Source organism: Oncorhynchus clarkii, chromosome 12, assembly GCF_045791955.1.
Source record: "Oncorhynchus clarkii lewisi isolate Uvic-CL-2024 chromosome 12, UVic_Ocla_1.0, whole genome shotgun sequence".
NCBI classification, from domain to species: Eukaryota; Metazoa; Chordata; class Actinopteri; order Salmoniformes; family Salmonidae; genus Oncorhynchus; species Oncorhynchus clarkii.
The window spans coordinates 97,983,437-98,003,781 of record NC_092158.1 but is presented as its reverse complement, the minus strand read 5'-3'; the positions used below and the strand labels follow the sequence as shown (position 1 = coordinate 98,003,781).

Sequence of the window (20,345 nt, the reverse complement as noted above, 5' to 3'; positions counted from 1 at the left end):
CTGTGTTAACCACAACCAACATGTTGGATCTCTGTTTAGTTGTCACTGTGTTAACCACAACCAACATGTTGGATCTCTGTTTAGTTGTCACTGTGTTAACCACAACCAACATGTTGGATCTCTGTTTAGTTGTTACTGTGTTAACCACAACCAACATGTTGGATCTCTGTTTAGTTGTCACTGTGTTAACCACAACAAACATGTTGGATCTCTGTTTAGTTGTCACTGTGTTAACCACAACCAACATGTTGGATCTCTGTTTAGTTGTCACTGTGTTAACCACAACCAACATGTTGGATCTCTGTTTAGTTGTCACTGTGTTAACCACAACCAACATGTTGGATCTCTGTTTAGTTGTCACTGTGTTAACCACAACTAACATGTTGGATCTCTGTTTAGTTGTCACTGTGTTAACCACAACCAACATGTTGGATCTCTGTTTATTTGTCACTGTGTTAACCACAACCAACATGTTGGATCTCTGTTTAGGGGTCAGTGCTCTAAAATGAGTCTCTCTGGGGAGAGAGAGGAGGGGGGCCCTGCCTCTAAAATGAGTCTCTCTGGAGAGAGAGGGGAGGGGGGCCCTGACTCTAAAATGAGTCTCTCTGGGGGACATGACACCACAGCTAAGAGGTAAGATGACAATTTTATGAAGAATTTATTAAGTTTATTTCCAAAATAAATAGCTATCTTAAGATGAATGCACTTACTGTAAAGCGTTCTGGATAAGAGCATCTGCTAAATCATAGGTTCTCAATCCGGGGTCTGTGGAGGTACTGCAGGGGTTCTCAATCCGGGGTCTGTGGAGGTACTGCAGGGGTTCTCAATCCGGGGTCTGTGGAGGTACTGCAGGGGTTCTCAATCCGGGGTCTGTGGAGGTACTGCAGGGTTTCTCAATCCGGGGTCAGTGGAGGTACTGCAGGGGTTCTCAATCCGGGATCTGTGGAGGTACTGCAGGGGTTCTCAATCCGGGGTCTGTGGAGGTACTGCAGGGGTTCTCAATCCGGGGTCTGTGGAGGTACTGCAGGGGTTCTCAATCCGACACGACCACTTTGACTACTCCAACTCCAGACTGAGTTAATCTTCAAAAAATAAGCCTGAGTTAATCTGACAAAATGAAGACAAAATGCTATGCAGTTATACATGGTATCACTTGTTATACATAATTAATATACATACAGTACATAATTTACAAAAGCACAGAACATGTCTATATTAACCAATTGGATTGATCATATAGAAATATAAAAACATAATTTTTAACTACTACAAAGCAATTACATGTGGTGCAGGAACCACTGACTCACTGCATTATTTTATAGTATTATCAAGACACCTGCTGTTAACTCTTAACTACTTAGGACACCTGCTGTTAACTCTTAACTACTTAGGACAGCTCACGAGGTGCCCTAAATGTCTGCCGACTAGGTGGGACTAGAGACTTCATGCATAGTTACCCACCCACTTATACCCATAAGTGTGAAGTGTCTTTATTCTCAGCACTTATACGACCAATGTTCTACTCTGAGACACTTTGTGGGTATGGTCCCTGATCTCAACATATTGTTATAAAAAAAACGTAGAATGTTTGTTTAACATAATAATAAAAAATGAATATTACTAATGTAACCCACTGTAGAGACTGGGTTTAGTTGATTGTGTTGCACTGCGCGCGTCCCCGTACAGAACCGTCCGCGTCGCCGTACAGAACCATCCGCGTCCCCGTATAGAACTGTCCGCGTCCCCGTACAGAACTGTCAGCATCCCCGTACAGAACTGTCCTCGTCCCCGTCCCTGTACAGAACTGTCCGCGTCCCCGTACAGAACTGTCCCCGTACAGAACTGTCCGCGTCCCTGTACAGAACTGTCCGCGTCCCCGTACAGAACTGTCCGCGTCCCCGTACAGAACTGTCCGCGTCCCCGTACAGAACTGTCCGCGTCCCTGTACAGAACTGTCCGCGTCCCCGTACAGAACTGTCCGCGTCCCCGTACAGAACTGTCCGCGTCCCCGTACAGAACTGTCCTCGTCCCCGTACAGTGGACAGAGGTGATCTTGGGGAATAACGACGGAGTTTGTTACAGTGTTGAGACACCGAAGTTCATTGGTCAGTTTGCTTTTTTCTTTACGGTCAGGGACAGTGTGAGTGTAGCAAGATCCTTTTCACTCTCTATCCTTGTTTCATTTTGTGGTTCACCGGATTCGTCATTTCCATCGAGACGAGGGAACGACCTGCTAGCTAGTCGGTACAGCTCGGTAAGCTAGCTAGCTATACCAGCATCCTAGTTAACTTAGCTAACAATACATAATTCTCTTGTTGACGGATGCTGGCTACCTCTGACCAGTTCTCCTCTCTTCACTAGATGGACGGTAACTTTAGTGTTTAACCCCTCTGTGTCCAAGGACCGAACTTTTAAATATTATTTTTGGAGCGCCTCAATAGCAGGTATTGAACCCCGGGTAAAAAATCACTAGTCAGAACCTCAACCTCAGTATACATTCATTATAAAATCATCTTAATATCTGATATTGCGAGTAAACAACCTCGGGATAGAAAAGACAAGAGTGCGTCTTCCAGCCCTCTAATAAATTACATAATTCAAGACTCTCAGTTAGTAAATTTACCTCAACATGCCCCCGGAGAAGGCAGAGTAACGACACCAGCCTTTTAGCGGGGCTGACAGACTGACTACAACGCTCGCGTCGCTAAATTAATTGAGTTATTTAAAATGAAACACTGCTCGCACGTGCCAACGAGCGTCTGGAAGTCAGTTCTATTTGTGACTCAGATCGCGCTGCAAGTCCTTATTTATTGGGATTAAATAAATAAATATAAATATAGGACAAGAGAGACAACACAACATAGAGAGAGACCTAAACATGCTTACCAGACCAGACACGTTGCGTGCGCTAGCGTCGCAAAATACATTTTTAAATCCATGTTATTCAAATATTCACCCACTGAGTGTCTGCGATGCCTAAATGGGCTAAAATAGAGCTATTTATTTCTGACGCAGATCACACTCTCCCATCTCCTCAGTGGTTTATAGAAGCAGGTCCCCACGTGCCATCTCCTCATTGGTTATACCCTTGTGCTTGATTGAAAGACGAAATGTTTTGCCAGTTGTCGTGGTAAAAGTGTAGATGCCAATCACCATATAAGTTCAAAGATGAAAAAAGCCTGGAAGGAGGAGAGATGACTAGAAATTATTCGGTTGTCAGTTTTATATGTGGATTAATTGTCGGCATAGAGGACCTTGTGCATTTCAGGTAAAATATCAACTCAATGTTTATATCCCAGGACAAAATACATTTATGCACGATAGCGCATGATGGCGCCAGTTGCGGTTTGGGTTCCGTGTAACACAACAACATAGCATGGCAGCAACGCATGACAACAACATGGTAGCATCACAACATGGTAGCAATACAACATGGTAGCAGAACAAAACATGGTACAAACATTATTGGGCACAGACAACAGCACAAAGGTCAAGAAGGTAGAGACAACAATACATCACGCAAAGCAGCAACATCCATGTTTGTCCAGTTTGAGTGTTTGTTGCAGCTCGTTCCAGTCGCTAGCTGCAGTGAACTGAAAAGACAAGTGACCCAGGGATGTGTGTGCTTTGGAGACCTTTAACAGAATGTGACTGGCAGACCGTATGTTGTATGTGGAGGATGAGGGCTGCAGTGGATATCTCAGAGGGGGGAGTGAGGCCTAAGACGGTTTTATAAATGAGCATCAACCAGTGTTTGTTGCAGCTGCATTAATTTCTACTTTACTCTACTTTCAGTAATGCTGCATTCATTTAATTCTTACTCAGTAATGCTGCATTCATTCAATTCTTACTCAGTAATGCTGCATTCATTTCATTCTACTCTCAGTAATGCTGCATTAATTTCATTCTAATCTCAGTAATGCTGCATTCATTTCATTCTTACTCAGTAATGATGCATTCATTTAATTCTACTCTCAGTAATGCTGCATTCATTTCATTCTGCTTCCAGTAAAGCTGAAATAATTTAATTCATTCATTTCATTCATTAAACCTCATTGGTTTATAGAACCAGGTACCCACGTGCCATCTCCTCATTCAGCAAAAAAACATGAACAGACCTTAACATGAACATAACTTATTTTGGAATGAAACTCTTATGTTTCCCCATCTGAGCTCAGAGTAGATGAGAGATGTAATGTTTGTCTCTGTTGTGTTGAAGCCCAATCCAGCAGGAGAGACCAGCTGAGAACAGCTCCCCTGTTCCCAGCTGTGTGTCCATGAAGAGTGACAAGTCTATGGAGCAACCTATAAAGTTTAGAGAGGGAGACTTTTCTACTGAACAAAGGTAAGAAGAACTCATGGGTCATGTGTTTTCAATAAGTATAATCACAACACTCCCAGCCCTGGATGAGGAGAAGTAATCTCTATTCTGATTACCTCGTCACTTTTACCGCTACCTACATGTACATATTATCTCAATTATAGTCTCATTATTACCTCAACTAACTGGTACCCTGCACATTGACTCAGTACTGGTACTCCTTATAGTCTCATTATTACCTCAACTACCTGGTACCCTGCACATTGACTCAGTACTGGTACTCCTTATAGTCTCATTATTACCTCAACTACCTGGTACCCTGCACATTGACTCAGTACTGGTTCTCCTTATTGCCTCATTATTAACTCAACTACCTGGTACCCTGCACATTGACTCAGTACTGGTACTCCTTATAGCCTTATTATTCCGGTCGGTAACATTTGAGAGTGAGGCAAATATATAGCATTTTGCGGAAATGAAACAAGATTATTTGTCTCTCTGAAATGAAAACATCAAGTGATTTTTAAAGAAATACATGTCTGGTATTGAACAATGATTAGATAGTGAACAACCCCATGCCATGATTAGATAGTGAACGACCCCATGACTAGATAGTGAACAACCCCATGATTAGATAGTGAACAACCCCATGATTAGATAGTGAACAACCCCATGATTAGATAGTGAACAACCCCATGCCATGATTAGATAGTGAACAACCCCATGATTAGATAGTGAACAACCCCATCCCATGATTAGATAGTGAACAACCCCATGATTAGATAGTGAACAACCCCATGATTAGATAGTGAACAACCCCATGCCATGATTAGATAGTGAACAACCCCATGATTAGATAGTGAACAACCCCATGCCATGATTAGATAGTGTACAACCCCATGATTAGATAGTGAACAACCCCATGTCATGATTAGATAGTGAACAACCCCATGCCATGATTAGATAGTGAACAACCCCATGCCATGATTAGATAGTGTACAAACCCATGATTAGATAGTGAACAACCCCATGTCATGATTAGATAGTGAACAACCCCATGCCATGATTAGATAGTGAACAACCCCATGCCATGATTAGATAGTGAACAACCCCATGCCATGATTAGATAGTGAACAACCCCATGATTAGATAGTGAACAACCCCATGCCATGATTAGATAGTGAACAACCCCATGCCATGATTAGATAGTGAACAACTCCATGCCATGATTAGATAGTGAACAACCCCATGTCATGATTAGATAGTGAACAACCCCATGCCATGATTAGATAGTGAACAACCCCATGCCATGATTAGATAGTGAACAACCCCATGCCATGATTAGATAGTGAACAACTCCATGATTAGATAGTGAACAACCCCATGCCATGATTAGATAGTGAACAACCCCATGATTAGATAGTGAACAACCCCATGCCATGATTAGATAGTGAACAACCCCATGATTAGATAGTGAACAACCCCATGCCATGATTAGATAGTGAACAACTCCATGATTAGATAGTGAACAACCCCATGCCATGATTAGATAGTGAACAACCCCATGCCATGATTAGATAGTGAACAACCCCATGATTAGATAGTGAACAACCCCATGCCATGATTAGATAGTGAACAACTCCATGATTAGATAGTGAACAACCCCATGCCATGATTAGATAGTGAACAACCCCATGATTAGATAGTGAACAACCCCATGCCATGATTAGATAGTGAACAACCCCATGATTAGATAATGAACAACCCCATGCCATGATTAGATAGAACAACCCCATGATTAGATAGTGAACAACCCCATGATTAGATAGTGAACAACCCCATGATTAGATAGTGAACAACCCCATGCCATGATTAGATAGTGAACAACCCCATGATTAGATAGTGAACAACCCCATGATTAGATAGTGAACAACCCCATGATTAGATAGTGAACAACCCCATGATTAGATAGTGAACAACCCCATGATTAGATAGTGAACAACCCCATGATTAGATAGTGGACAACCCCATGTCATGATTAGATAGTGAACAACCCCATGCCATGATTAGATAGTGAACAACCCCATGCCATGATTAGATAGTGAACAACCCCATGCCATGATTAGATAGTGAACAACCCCATGCCATGATTAGATAGTGAACAACCCCATGCCATGATTAGATAGTGAACAACCCCATGATTAGATAGTGCCATGATTAGATAGTGAACAACCCCATGATTAGATAGTGAACAACCCCATGTCATGATTAGATAGTGAACAACTCCATGATTAGATAGTGAACAACCCCATGCCATGATTAGATAGTGAACAACCCCATGCCATGATTAGATAGTGAACAACCCCATGCCATGATTAGATAGTGAACAACCCCATGCCATGATTAGATAGTGAACAACCCCATGCCATGATTAGATAGTGAACAACCCCATGCCATGATTAGATAGTGAACAACCCCATGATTAGATAGTGAACAACCCCATGCCATGATTAGATAGTGAACAACTCCATGATTAGATAGTGAACAACCCCATGCCATGATTAGATAGTGAACAACCCCATGATTAGATAGTGAACAACCCCATGCCATGATTAGATAGTGAACAACCCCATGATTAGATAATGAACAACCCCATGCCATGATTAGATAGAACAACCCCATGATTAGATAGTGAACAACCCCATGATTAGATAGTGAACAACCCCATGAACAACCCCATGATTAGATAGTGAACAACCCCATGCCATGATTAGATAGTGAACAACCCCATGATTAGATAGTGAACAACCCCATGATTAGATAGTGAACAACCCCATGATTAGATAGTGAACAACCCCATGATTAGATAGTGAACAACCCCATGATTAGATAGTGAACAACCCCATGATTAGATAGTGGACAACCCCATGTCATGATTAGATAGTGAACAACCCCATGCCATGATTAGATAGTGAACAACCCCATGCCATGATTAGATAGTGAACAACCCCATGATTAGATAGTGAACAACCCCATGCCATGATTAGATAGTGAACAACCCCATGATTAGATAGTGAACAACCCCATGATTAGATAGTGAACAACCCCATGATTAGATAGTGAACAACCCCATGATTAGATAGTGAACAACCCCATGCCATGATTAGATAGTAAACAACCCCATGATTAGATAGTGAACAACCCCATGCCATGATTAGATAGTGAACAACCCCATGCCATGATTAGATAGTGAACAACCCCATGATTAGATAGTGAACAACCCCATGCCATGATTAGATAGTGAACAACCCCATGCCATGATTAGATAGTGAACAACCCCATGATTAGATAGTGAACAACCCCATGCCATGATTAGATAGTGAACAACCCCATGATTAGATAGTGAACAACCCCATGCCATGATTAGATAGTGAACAACCCCATGCCATGATTAGATAGTGAACAACCCCATGATTAGATAGTGAACAACCCCATGCCATGATTAGATAGTGAACAACCCCATGATTAGATAGTGAACAACCCCATGCCATGATTAGATAGTGAACAACCCCATGATTAGATAGTGAACAACCCCATGATTAGATAGTGAACAACCCCATGCCATGATTAGATAGTGAACAACCCCATGATTAGATAGTGAACAACCCCATGCCATGATTAGATAGTGAACAACCCCATGCCATGATTAGATAGTGAACAACCCCATGATTAGATAGTGAACAACCCCATGCCATGATAAGATAGTGGAAAAACACACCAATCTCTTTCAGAAATGCTTTAAACAATAAAAGCTCATTTATGAACATTTCTGAAAAGTGATATATAGCGTTATGGAATGAAACTCTTCTTATGTTTCCCCATCTGAGCTCAGAGTAGATGAGATGTAATGTTTGTCTCTGTTGTGTTGAAGACCAATCAAGCAGGAGAGACCAGCCTCCCCTGTTCCCAGCTGTGTGTCCATGAAGAGTGACAAGTCTATGGATCCTCCTCAAACCTTTAGAGAGGGAAACTATTCTACTGAACAAAGGTAAGAAGAACTCATGGGTGATGGTCAGTGAGTTAAACAACACTGTCTCTAGTCATTTCTCCTCTCCCATTTTCCCATTTATTGTTGTTGTTTTCATAATCCATAGGCTCATCCTTTTATCCATTCCCATAGTCCTAAAACAGTATTAAACAAACACAACATTCCCTCCGTGTGTGTGTGTGTGTGTGTGTGTGTGTGTGTACTCCCTGGATGAGGAGATGTAATCTCATGTTTTGTCCACAGAAACCATCAGGAGAGATCAGAGTCAGAGATTCTCAGTGGTCAGTCTTCCCAGAGTCATCAAACAGACCTGGCCTCCATATTCAGTGTATGTGGTCCTGTTATGTACATTTGTTTTTGTTTACCTCAAGTAAAGTTGATCTGTCAATCATTCATTAATGTGTTAATGAGAAAGCATTTATTTTCTTGCTTAACTTATTTACCTGATTTATTTCAGTTGCTTGAAGAGAATATTATGACATTTTTGAAAAACGAGCTGAAGATGTTCAAGAGGATTCTTAGTCCAGAACTCCCAGAAGGCTTTGAGAGTCAGAAGCAGGATAAGGAAGTGGTGGACGCTGAAGATGAGAAGCAGGAGAGCAATGCCAGAGAGGGGGCTCTGAAGATCACACTGCACATCCTGAGGAAAATGAACCAGAAGGAGCTTGCTGACACACTGGAGAAATGTAAGATCTGTCTGCCTCATGATGAATGATGTTTTATAACATTTAAAAGCTGTAGCTAAAGTACAGCTAAAGTAGCTGTGTAACTCAATGATATTGTAGCAGCCTTAACACAACACCTAGTGACCTCATCAAGTAGCAGCAGGGATGTGTTGTGGTGATTAATTTAGAGAGAGAGAGACAACATAAATTATACCATCAATAACACCGATAATAATATAATCAGTCACACCAGTCTGTAATGCAATATCAACACATTTACACAGTCTGATTATCAATTATTAAAATGTTTAACATTATAACAGTCCTACTGTAGGTATTGTGTTATATTATATATCCTCTGTGTTATTTATAGATTCAGATGAGCTCGCTGTGATTTGCCAATGTGAACTCAAATCTAATCTAAAGAAGAAGTTTCAATGTGTATTTGAGGGGATCGCTAAACAAGGAAACCCAACACTTCTCAATAAGATCTACACAGAGCTCTACATCACAGAGGGTGGAACAGGAGAGGTCAATAATGAACATGAGCTGAGACAGATTGAGACAACAACCAGGAAACAAGCAAGACCAGAGACTGCAATCAAATGTAACGACATCTTCAAACCCTTAACTGGACAAGACAAACTTATCAGAACTGTGCTGACAAAGGGAGTCGCTGGCATTGGAAAAACAGTCTCTGTGCAGAAGTTCATTCTGGACTGGGCTGAAGGAAAAGCAAATCAGGATGTCCAATTTGTATTTTCATTCCCTTTTCGGGAGCTGAATTTGATGAAAGAGGACAAACACACTTTCATTGAACTTCTTAATCACTTCTCAATGGAAACCAAACAATCAGGAATCTCAAACTACAACAAGTACAAAGTTCTGTTCATCTTTGATGGTCTGGATGAGTGCCGACTGCCCCTAGACTTCCAGAAGAACAAGATCTGTTGGGACGTCACAGAGTCATCCTCAGTGGATGTTCTGCTGACAAATCTCATCAAGGGAAATCTGCTTCCCTCTGCTCTCATTTGGATAACTACCCGACCTGCAGCAGCCAATAAGATCCCTTCATGGTGTGTTGACCAGGTAACAGAGGTACGAGGGTTCAATGACCCACAGAAGGAGGAGTACTTCAGGAAGAGATTCAGTGATGAGGACCTGGCCAGCAGAATCATCTCACACATAAAGACATCAAGGAGCCTCCACATCATGTGCCACATTCCAGTCTTCTGTTGGATTTCTGCAACAGTCCTTGAACATATGCTGAAACATAAGAGAGAAGAGATGCCCAAGACTCTGACTGAGATGTACACACACCTTGTGGTGTTTCATACCAAACAGAATAATGAAAAGTATCTTGGGAAAGAAGATACAGGTCCACACTGGAATAAACAGAGCATTCTGTCACTGGGAAAACTGGCTTTTCAACAGCTTGTGAAGCGCAATCTGATTTTCTATGAAGAGGACCTGAAAGAGTCTGGCATTGATGTTAATGAAGCCTCCGTGTACTCAGGATTGTGCACACAGCTCTTTAAAGAGGAATGTGTGCTGTACCAGGTCAAGGTGTACTGCTTTGTTCATCTGAGCATTCAGGAGTTTCTGGCTGCTGTATATGTGTTCCTCTCATTCATCAACAACAATGAGAATCTAATGGACAAACTGCAATCAACATCCAGGAACTTTTCTGTGAGGATCAAACAAAGGCGTAAAGTTACTTTCTACAGGAGTGCTGTGGATAAAGCCTTACAAAGTGAGACGGGAAACCTGGACCTTTTCCTCCGCTTCCTTCTGGGCCTCTCACTGGAGTCCAATCAGAAGCACTTACGAGGTCTACTGACAAAGACAAGAAGCAGCTCACAGAGCCATGAAGAAACAGTCAAGTACATCAAGGAGAAGATCAGGGAGAATCCCTCTCCAGAGAGGAGCATCAATCTGTTCCACTGTCTGAATGAACTGAATGACCATTCTCTAGTGGAGGAGATCCAAAGCTTCCTGAGATCAGGAAGTCTCTCAGAAGACGAACTGTCACCTGCACAGTGGTCAGCTCTGGTCTTTGTGTTGCTGACTTCAGAAAAGGAGCTGGATGTGTTTGACCTGAAGAAATACTCCAGATCAGAGGAAGGTCTTCTGAGGCTGCTGCCAGTGGTCAAAGCCTCCAGAGTTGTTCTGTGAGTAAATAAAATGACATTTAAGAACTAATCATCAGGAAGAAATATTCAGTTAGAGAAAAATATGTATTATTATATGTAAATAATATTATATTGAATAACATATTCAATAAATTCATTGATTTTCACATTAGTAGAACAATATGACCATACAATTCTAGGAGACGGAAGATTAATCTATATGTTGTTTGGGAGAATTAACTAAATGCATCTACCATTGTCCTTCTACACTACTGGTGTTAAATTAACAGTGTGTTTGTGAAGTCATGATGATCTCTTTGTCAGGCTGTCAGGCTGTGGACTCACAGAGGAAGGCTGTGCTTCTCTGGTCTCAGCTCTGAAGTCAAACCCCTCACACCTGAGAGAGCTGGATCTGAGTAACAATGACCTGAAGGATTCAGGGGTGAAGCTGCTCTCTGATGGACTGGGGAATCCCCACTGTAAACTGGAGACTCTGAGGTCAGTATTCCTCTAGTTGGTCAACAAGTGATAACTGTTCACCAGATCCACATGTGTTTACCAGACACACATAGTCCACACCATATGTGTTTGGACAGTGAAGCTTACAGTTTTAAATGTGGTGCTTTGCTCCAGAGTTTTGGATTTTAGATATAATGTTTCATATTAGTTGACAGTACAGAATGTCACCTTTTATTTGAGGTTAATGGTGAGAGGTTAGTATGTTTTGTTGTAGCCTCTGTTGTTGGTAATGGTGAGAGGTTAGCATGTTTTGTTGTAGCCTCTGTTATTGGTAATGGAGAGCGTTTAGCATGTTTTGTTGTAGCCTCTGTTATTGGTAATGGTGAGAGCGGTTAGCATGTTTTGTTGTAGTCTGTTATTGTTAATGGTGAGAGGTTAGCATGTTTTGTTGTAGCCTCTGTTATTGGTAATGGTGAGAGGTTAGTATGTTTTGTTGTAGCCTCTGTTACTTTCTCACTCATTATTATTCATGATTCATTCATGATCTTTCTCAATCATGCCAGTCACAGGCTGATGTAGTCATTGTATTTAAAGAATATTGGACCAAATACTAAACGTTTGACTACTTTAATACATATAAGTTAATTAGTCAGAATACTTATGTCTTCTTCAAAAGGGGGGACTAGATACATAAAGTGCTTTTATTTCTAAATGGTGAAACAGATATGTATTAAAATACCCTCAAATTAAAGGTGACATTATAAACTGTCACTTCATATGAAACATTTGACCTCAAATCCAAAATGTTGGAAATATATTAATGTTATGTTGGAGTATAGAGACACATTTAAAATGTTAGCTTCACTGTCTAAATAGATATGGTGTGGACTGTATACTCAATACAATCTAAATCTGATACCTCACTGTCTAAATAGATATGGTGTGGACTGTATACTCAATACAATCTAAATCTGATACCTCACTGTCTAAATAGATATGGTGTGGACTGTATACTCAATACAATCTAAATCTGATACCTCACTGTCTAAATAGATATGGTGTGGACTGTATACTCAATACAATCTAAATCTGATACCTCACTGTCTAAATAGATATGGTGTGGACTGTATACTCAATACAATCTAAATCTGATTCCTCACTGTCTAAATAGATATGGTGTGGACTGTATACTCAATACAATCTAAATCTGGTACCTCACTGTCTAAATAGATATGGTGTGGACTGTATACTCAATACAATCTAAATCTGATTCCTCACTGTCTAAATAGATATGGTGTGGACTGTATACTCAATACAATCTAAATCTGGTACCTCACTGTCTAAATAGATATGGTGTGGACTGTATACTCAATACAATCTAAATCTGATACCTCACTGTCTAAATAGATATGGTGTGGACTGTATACTCAATACAATCTAAATCTGATACCTCACTGTCTAAATAGAGATGGTGTGGACTGTATACTCAATACAATCTAAATCTGATACCTCACTGTCTAAATAGATATGGTGTGGACTGTATACTCAATACAATCTAAATCTGATTCCTCACTGTCTAAATAGATATGGTGTGGACTGTATACTCAATACAATCTAAATCTGATTCCTCACTGTCTAAATAGATATGGTGTGGACTGTATACTCAATACAATCTAAATCTGATTCCTCACTGTCTAAATAGATATGGTGTGGACTGTATACTCAATACAATCTAAATCTGATACCTCACTGTCTAAATAGATATGGTGTGGACTGTATACTCAATACAATCTAAATCTGATTCCTCACTGTCTAAATAGATATGGTGTGGACTGTATACTCAATACAATCTAAATCTGATACCTCACTGTCTAAATAGATATGGTGAGGACTGTATACTCAATACAATCTAAAGCTGATACCTCACTGTCTAAATAGATATGGTGTGGACTGTATAATCAATACAATCTAAATCTGATACCTCACTGTCTAAATAGATATGGTGTGGACTGTATACTCAATACAATCTAAATCTGATACCTCACTGTCTAAATAGATATGGTGTGGACTGTATACTCAATACAATCTAAATCTGATACCTCACTGTCTAAATAGATATGGTGTGGACTGTATACTCAATACAATCTAAATCTGATTCCTCACTGTCTAAATAGATATGGTGAGGACTGTATACTCAATACAATCTAAAGCTGATACCTCACTGTCTAAATAGATATGGTGTGGACTGTATACTCAATACAATCTAAATCTGATACCTCACTGTCTAAATAGATATGGTGTGGACTGTATACTCAATACAATCTAAATCTGATACCTCACTGTCTAAATAGATATGGTGTGGACTGTATACTCAATACAATCTAAATCTGATACCTCACTGTCTAAATAGATATGGTGTGGACTGTATACTCAATACAATCTAAATCTGATACCTCACTGTCTAAATAGATATGGTGTGGACTGTATACTCAATACAATCTAAATCTGATACCTCACTATCTAAATAGATATGGTGTGGACTGTATACTCAATACAATCTAAATCTGATACCTCACTGTCTAAATAGATATGGTGTGGACTGTATACTCAATACAATCTAAATCTGATACCTCACTGTCTAAATAGATATGGTGTGGACTGTATACTCAATACAATCTAAATCTGATACCTCACTGTCTAAATAGATATGGTGTGGACTGTATACTCAATACAATCTAAATCTGATACCTCACTGTCTAAATAGATATGGTGTGGACTGTATACTCAATACAATCTAAATCTGATACTTCACTGTCTAAATAGATATGGTGTGGACTGTATACTCAATACAATCTAAATCTGATTCCTCACTGTCTAAATAGATATGGTGTGGACTGTATACTCAATACAATCTAAATCTGATACCTCACTGTCTAAATAGATATGGTGTGGACTGTATACTCAATACAATCTAAATCTGATTCCTCACTGTCTAAATAGATATGGTGTGGACTGTATACTCAATACAATCTAAATCTGGTACCTCACTGTCTAAATAGATATGGTGTGGACTGTATACTCAATACAATCTAAATCTGATTCCTCACTGTCTAAATAGATATGGTGTGGACTGTATACTCAATACAATCTAAATCTGGTACCTCACTGTCTAAATAGATATGGTGTGGACTGTATACTCAATACAATCTAAATCTGATACCTCACTGTCTAAATAGATATGGTGTGGACTGTATACTCAATACAATCTAAATCTGATACCTCACTGTCTAAATAGAGATGGTGTGGACTGTATACTCAATACAATCTAAATATGATACCTCACTGTCTAAATAGATATGGTGTGGACTGTATACTCAATACAATCTAAATCTGATTCCTCACTGTCTAAATAGATATGGTGTGGACTGTATACTCAATACAATCTAAATCTGATTCCTCACTGTCTAAATAGATATGGTGTGGACTGTATACTCAATACAATCTAAATCTGATTCCTCACTGTCTAAATAGATATGGTGTGGACTGTATACTCAATACAATCTAAATCTGATACCTCACTGTCTAAATAGATATGGTGTGGACTGTATACTCAATACAATCTAAATCTGATTCCTCACTGTCTAAATAGATATGGTGTGGACTGTATACTCAATACAATCTAAATCTGATACCTCACTGTCTAAATAGATATGGTGAGGACTGTATACTCAATACAATCTAAAGCTGATACCTCACTGTCTAAATAGATATGGTGTGGACTGTATAATCAATACAATCTAAATCTGATACCTCACTGTCTAAATAGATATGGTGTGGACTGTATACTCAATACAATCTAAATCTGATACCTCACTGTCTAAATAGATATGGTGTGGACTGTATACTCAATACAATCTAAATCTGATACCTCACTGTCTAAATAGATATGGTGTGGACTGTATACTCAATACAATCTAAATCTGATTCCTCACTGTCTAAATAGATATGGTGAGGACTGTATACTCAATACAATCTAAAGCTGATACCTCACTGTCTAAATAGATATGGTGTGGACTGTATACTCAATACAATCTAAATCTGATACCTCACTGTCTAAATAGATATGGTGTGGACTGTATACTCAATACAATCTAAATCTGATACCTCACTGTCTAAATAGATATGGTGTGGACTGTATACTCAATACAATCTAAATCTGATACCTCACTGTCTAAATAGATATGGTGTGGACTGTATACTCAATACAATCTAAATCTGATACCTCACTGTCTAAATAGATATGGTGTGGACTGTATACTCAATACAATCTAAATCTGATACCTCACTGTCTAAATAGATATGGTGTGGACTGTATACTCAATACAATCTAAATCTGATACCTCACTGTCTAAATAGATATGGTGTGGACTGTATACTCAATACAATCTAAATCTGATACCTCACTGTCTAAATAGATATGGTGTGGACTGTATACTCAATACAATCTAAATCTGATACCTCACTGTCTAAATAGATATGGTGTGGACTGTATACTCAATACAATCTAAATCTGATACCTCACTGTCTAAATAGATATGGTGTGGACTGTATACTCAATACAATCTAAATCTGATACTTCACTGTCTAAATAGATATGGTGTGGACTGTATACTCAATACAACTCTTTACAAAAATATACTGGCACTATTTTCATCACCAAAGAATATCAGTGTGGTTTTAATATGATTTGACTCTTTGCAGGCTGTCAGGCTGTCGAGTCACAGAGGAAGGCTGTGCTTCTCTGGTCTCATCTCTGAGGTCAAACCCCTCACACCTGAGAGAGCTGGACCTGAGCTACAATCACCCAGGAGACTCAGGAGTCAGACTGCTCTCTGCTGGACTGGAGGATCCACACTGCAGACTGGAGAAACTCAAGTATGTGTTGTGTGTTTGTCCAGTGTGTGTGTTTGTCCAGTGTGTGTTTCCTGTGTGTGTGTGTCCAGTGTGTGTGAGTACAGTGTGTGGGTCCAATGTGTGTGTAAGTCTCTCAATGACACACACACACAAACACACACACACACACACACAAACATGCTGGACACAAACACACACACACACACACACTGGACACACACTGGACACACACACACACTGGACAAACACACACACACACACACACACACACAAACATGCTGGACACAAACACACACTAGACACACACACACACTGGACACACACACACACACACTGGACGCACACGCACACACACACACATTCATGTCATTCACATCCATTCTTACCAACGCTTGAAGTTACAAAACAGTATGGGGATGAGGTACAGTGCCTTGCGAAAGTATTCGGCCCCTTTGAACTTTGCGACCTTTTGCCATATTTCAGGCTTCAAACATAAAGATATAAAACTGTATTTTTTTGTGAAGAATCAACAACAAGTGGGACACAATCATGAAGTGGAACGACATTTATTGGATATTTCAAACTTTTTTAACAAATCAAAAACTGAAAAATTGGGCGTGCAAAATTATTAAGCCCCTTTACTTTCAGTGCAGCAAACTCTCTCCAGAAGTTCAGTGAGGATCTCTGAATGATCCAATGTTGACCTAAATGACTAATGATGATAAATACAATCCACCTGTGTGTAATCAAGTCTCCGTATAAATGCACCTGCACTGTGATAGTCTCAGAGGTCCGTTATAAGCGCAGAGAGCATCATGAAGAACAAGGAACACACCAGGCAGGTCCGAGATACTGTTGTGAAGAAGTTTAAAGCCGGATTTGGATACAAAAAGATTTCCCAAGCTTTAAACATCCCAAGGAGCACTGTGCAAGCGATAATATTGAAATGGAAGGAGTATCAGACCACTGCAAATCTACCAAGACCTGGCCGTCCCTCTAAACTTTCAGCTCATACAAGGAGAAGACTGATCAGAGATGCAGCCAAGAGGCCCATGATCACTCTGGAGGAACTGCAGAGATCTACAGCTGAGGTGGGAGACTCTGTCCATAGGACAACAATCAGTCGTATATTGCACAAATCTGGCCTTTATGGAAGAGTGGCAAGAAGAAAGCCATTTCTTAAAGATATCCATAAAAAGTGTTGTTTAAAGTTTGCCACAAGCCACCTGGGAGACACACCAAACATGTGGAAGAAGGTGCTCTGGTCAGATGAAACCAAAATTGAACTTTTTGGCAACAATGCAAAACGTTATGTTTGGCGTAAAAGCAACACAGCTGAACACCCTGAACATACCATCCCCACTGTCAAACATGGTGGCAGCATCATGGTTTGGGCCTGCTTTTCTTCAGCAGGGACAGGGAAGATGGTTAAAATTGATGGGAAGATGGATGGAGCCAAATACAGGACCATTCTGGAAGAAAACCTGATGGAGTCTGCAAAAGACCTGAGACTGGGACGGAGATGTGTCTTCCAACAAGACAATGATCCAAAACATAAAGCAAAATCTACAATGGAATGGTTAAAAAATAAACATATCCAGGTGTTAGAATGGCCAAGTCAAAGTCCAGACCTGAATCCAATCGAGAATCTGTGGAAAGAACTGAAAACTGCTGTTCACAAATGCTCTCCATCCAACCTCACTGAGCTCGAGCTGTTTTGCAAGGAGGAATGGGAAAAAATGTCAGTCTCTCGATGTGCAAAACTGATAGAGACATACCCCAAGCGACTTACAGCTGTAATCGCAGCAAAAGGTGGCGCTACAAAGTATTAACTTAAGGGGGCTGAATAATTTTGCACGCCCAATTTTTCAGTTTTTGATTTGTTAAAAAAGTTTGAAATATCCAATAAATGTCGTTCCACTTCATGATTGTGTCCCACTTGTTGTTGATTCTTCACAAAAAAATACAGTTTTATATCTTTATGTTTGAAGCCTGAAATGTGACAAAAGGTCGCAAAGTTCAAGGGGGCCGAATACTTTCGCAAGGCACTGTATTTCCGTGTGAGATAGAGTTGTTTGTGAGAGAGAGTTCATTCATTTTATTTAATTTTGAGTTCAGGTGTATCCCTCAATGACTGTCTGTTCTTCTGCTTACCACTACAGTGTGGAACATGGTGGAGAGAACAGAATTAAACCTGGGCTTAGAAAATGTGAGTGTTGACTGCTGTGAAGAATATGACTAAGAATAAGTCTTAATTCAAGTTAAGTTAAAGTCAAAGACCACCATCATTACTGACTTGGTCATATTAAATATCAGCTGTAGTTCTACAGAAGCAGAAATCAGGGACACTAAAGTTTACAAAGAGGTGTGTGTGTGTGTGTGTGATATTAATGGGAATAAGTGTGTTTTATATTACCATACAGTATAACATATGATCATTCAACAAGTCTCAAGTTACCTTAACTTCTCCTTTTGATACCTAGAAACATCTACATTAAATGAATTAGTAGAAAGTGAGTGAACATTCTAATGTGAATGATGATGATTTCTAATATTGTGTCTGGTTTCATCCATCAGATGTCTGTGATCTCACACTGGACCCAAACACAGTAAACAGACGCCTCTCTCTGTCTGAGGAGAACAGAAAGGTGAAATGGAGGAGAGAGGAGCAGCCGTATCCTGATCACCCAGAGAGATTTGAGGTCTGGGGACAGGTGCTGTGTAGAGAGGGTCTGACTGGGCGCTGTTACTGGGAGGCAGAGTGGAGTGGGAGGGCAGATATAGGAGTGACATATAAAGGAATCAACAGGAGAGGAGGGGGTTATGACTGTTGTCTTGGATGGAATGACAAGTCCTGGAGACTGTCCTGCTCTGACAACAGTTACATTGCCTGGCACAATAATAATCTCACTATAATAGACGTCCCCTCCTCCAGATCCCACAGAGTAGGAGTGTATCTGGACTGGCCAGCCGGCACTCTGTCCTTCTATAGAGCCTCCTCTGACACACTGACCCACCTGATCACATTCACCTCCACATTCACTGAGCCCCTCTATCCAGGGTTTGGGGTTTGTTGGGATGAAGGCGACTCAGTGTTCCTCTGTCAGTGATACACACACACACACACACACACACACACACACACTGGACAATCACACACACACACACTGGACAAACACACACACACACACTGGGCACACACACACACACACACTGGGCAAACACACACACACACTGGGCAAACACACACACACTGGACAAACACACACACACACTGGACAAACACACACACACACTGGACAAACACACACACACACACACTGGACAAACACACACACACACACTGGACGAAGACACACACACACTGGACACACACATACACACTGGACTCACAGACACACACACACACACACTGGACAAATACACACACAAACACAGTGGACACACACACACACACACAGGACAAACACACACTGGACAAATACACACACACACAAACACAGTGGACACACACACACACACACTGGACAAACACACACTAGACAAATACACACACTGGACACACACACACACACACATACACACACTGGACTCACAGACACACACTGGACACACACACACTAGACACACACACACTGGACACACACACACTGGTCACACACACACTCTGGACAGACACACACACACACACTGGACTCACAGACACACACTGGACACACACACACACACACACACACACACACAGTGGACAAACATATACACACAGGACACACACACACACTGGACACAAACACACTGGACACCAA

At 40.5% G+C, this 20,345-nt stretch overlaps 1 protein-coding gene across 1 annotated transcript; it reads left to right on the top strand.

Annotated features, from left to right (window-relative positions):
* Window positions 1-499: 499 nt before the first annotated feature.
* Window positions 500-19,691, top strand: LOC139421722 (NLR family CARD domain-containing protein 3-like). The gene is made up of 9 exons (XM_071172837.1): window positions 500-633; window positions 4,220-4,345; window positions 8,613-8,697; window positions 8,827-9,055; window positions 9,408-11,205; window positions 11,491-11,664; window positions 16,387-16,560; window positions 18,702-18,748; window positions 19,117-19,691. Exons 1-9 carry the CDS (start codon window positions 506-508, stop codon window positions 19,647-19,649), a joined length of 3,294 nt encoding a protein of 1,097 aa, XP_071028938.1. The 5' UTR covers window positions 500-505; the 3' UTR covers window positions 19,650-19,691.
* Window positions 19,692-20,345: the final 654 nt, after the last annotated feature.

What these genes read in the sequence shown, in the direction of transcription:
- LOC139421722 (XM_071172837.1), top strand. Translation starts at nt 506, where the DNA reads ATGAGTCTCTCTGGGGAGAGAGAGGAGGGGGGCCCTGCCTCTAAAATG. An exon ending in ACCTGGCCTCCATATTCAGT is followed by an intron (nt 8,698 to 8,826) that starts GTATGTGGTCCT and finishes GATTTATTTCAG; the next exon opens with TTGCTTGAAGAGAATATTAT. An exon ending in TGCAGACTGGAGAAACTCAA is followed by an intron (nt 16,561 to 18,701) that starts GTATGTGTTGTG and finishes TTACCACTACAG; the next exon opens with TGTGGAACATGGTGGAGAGA.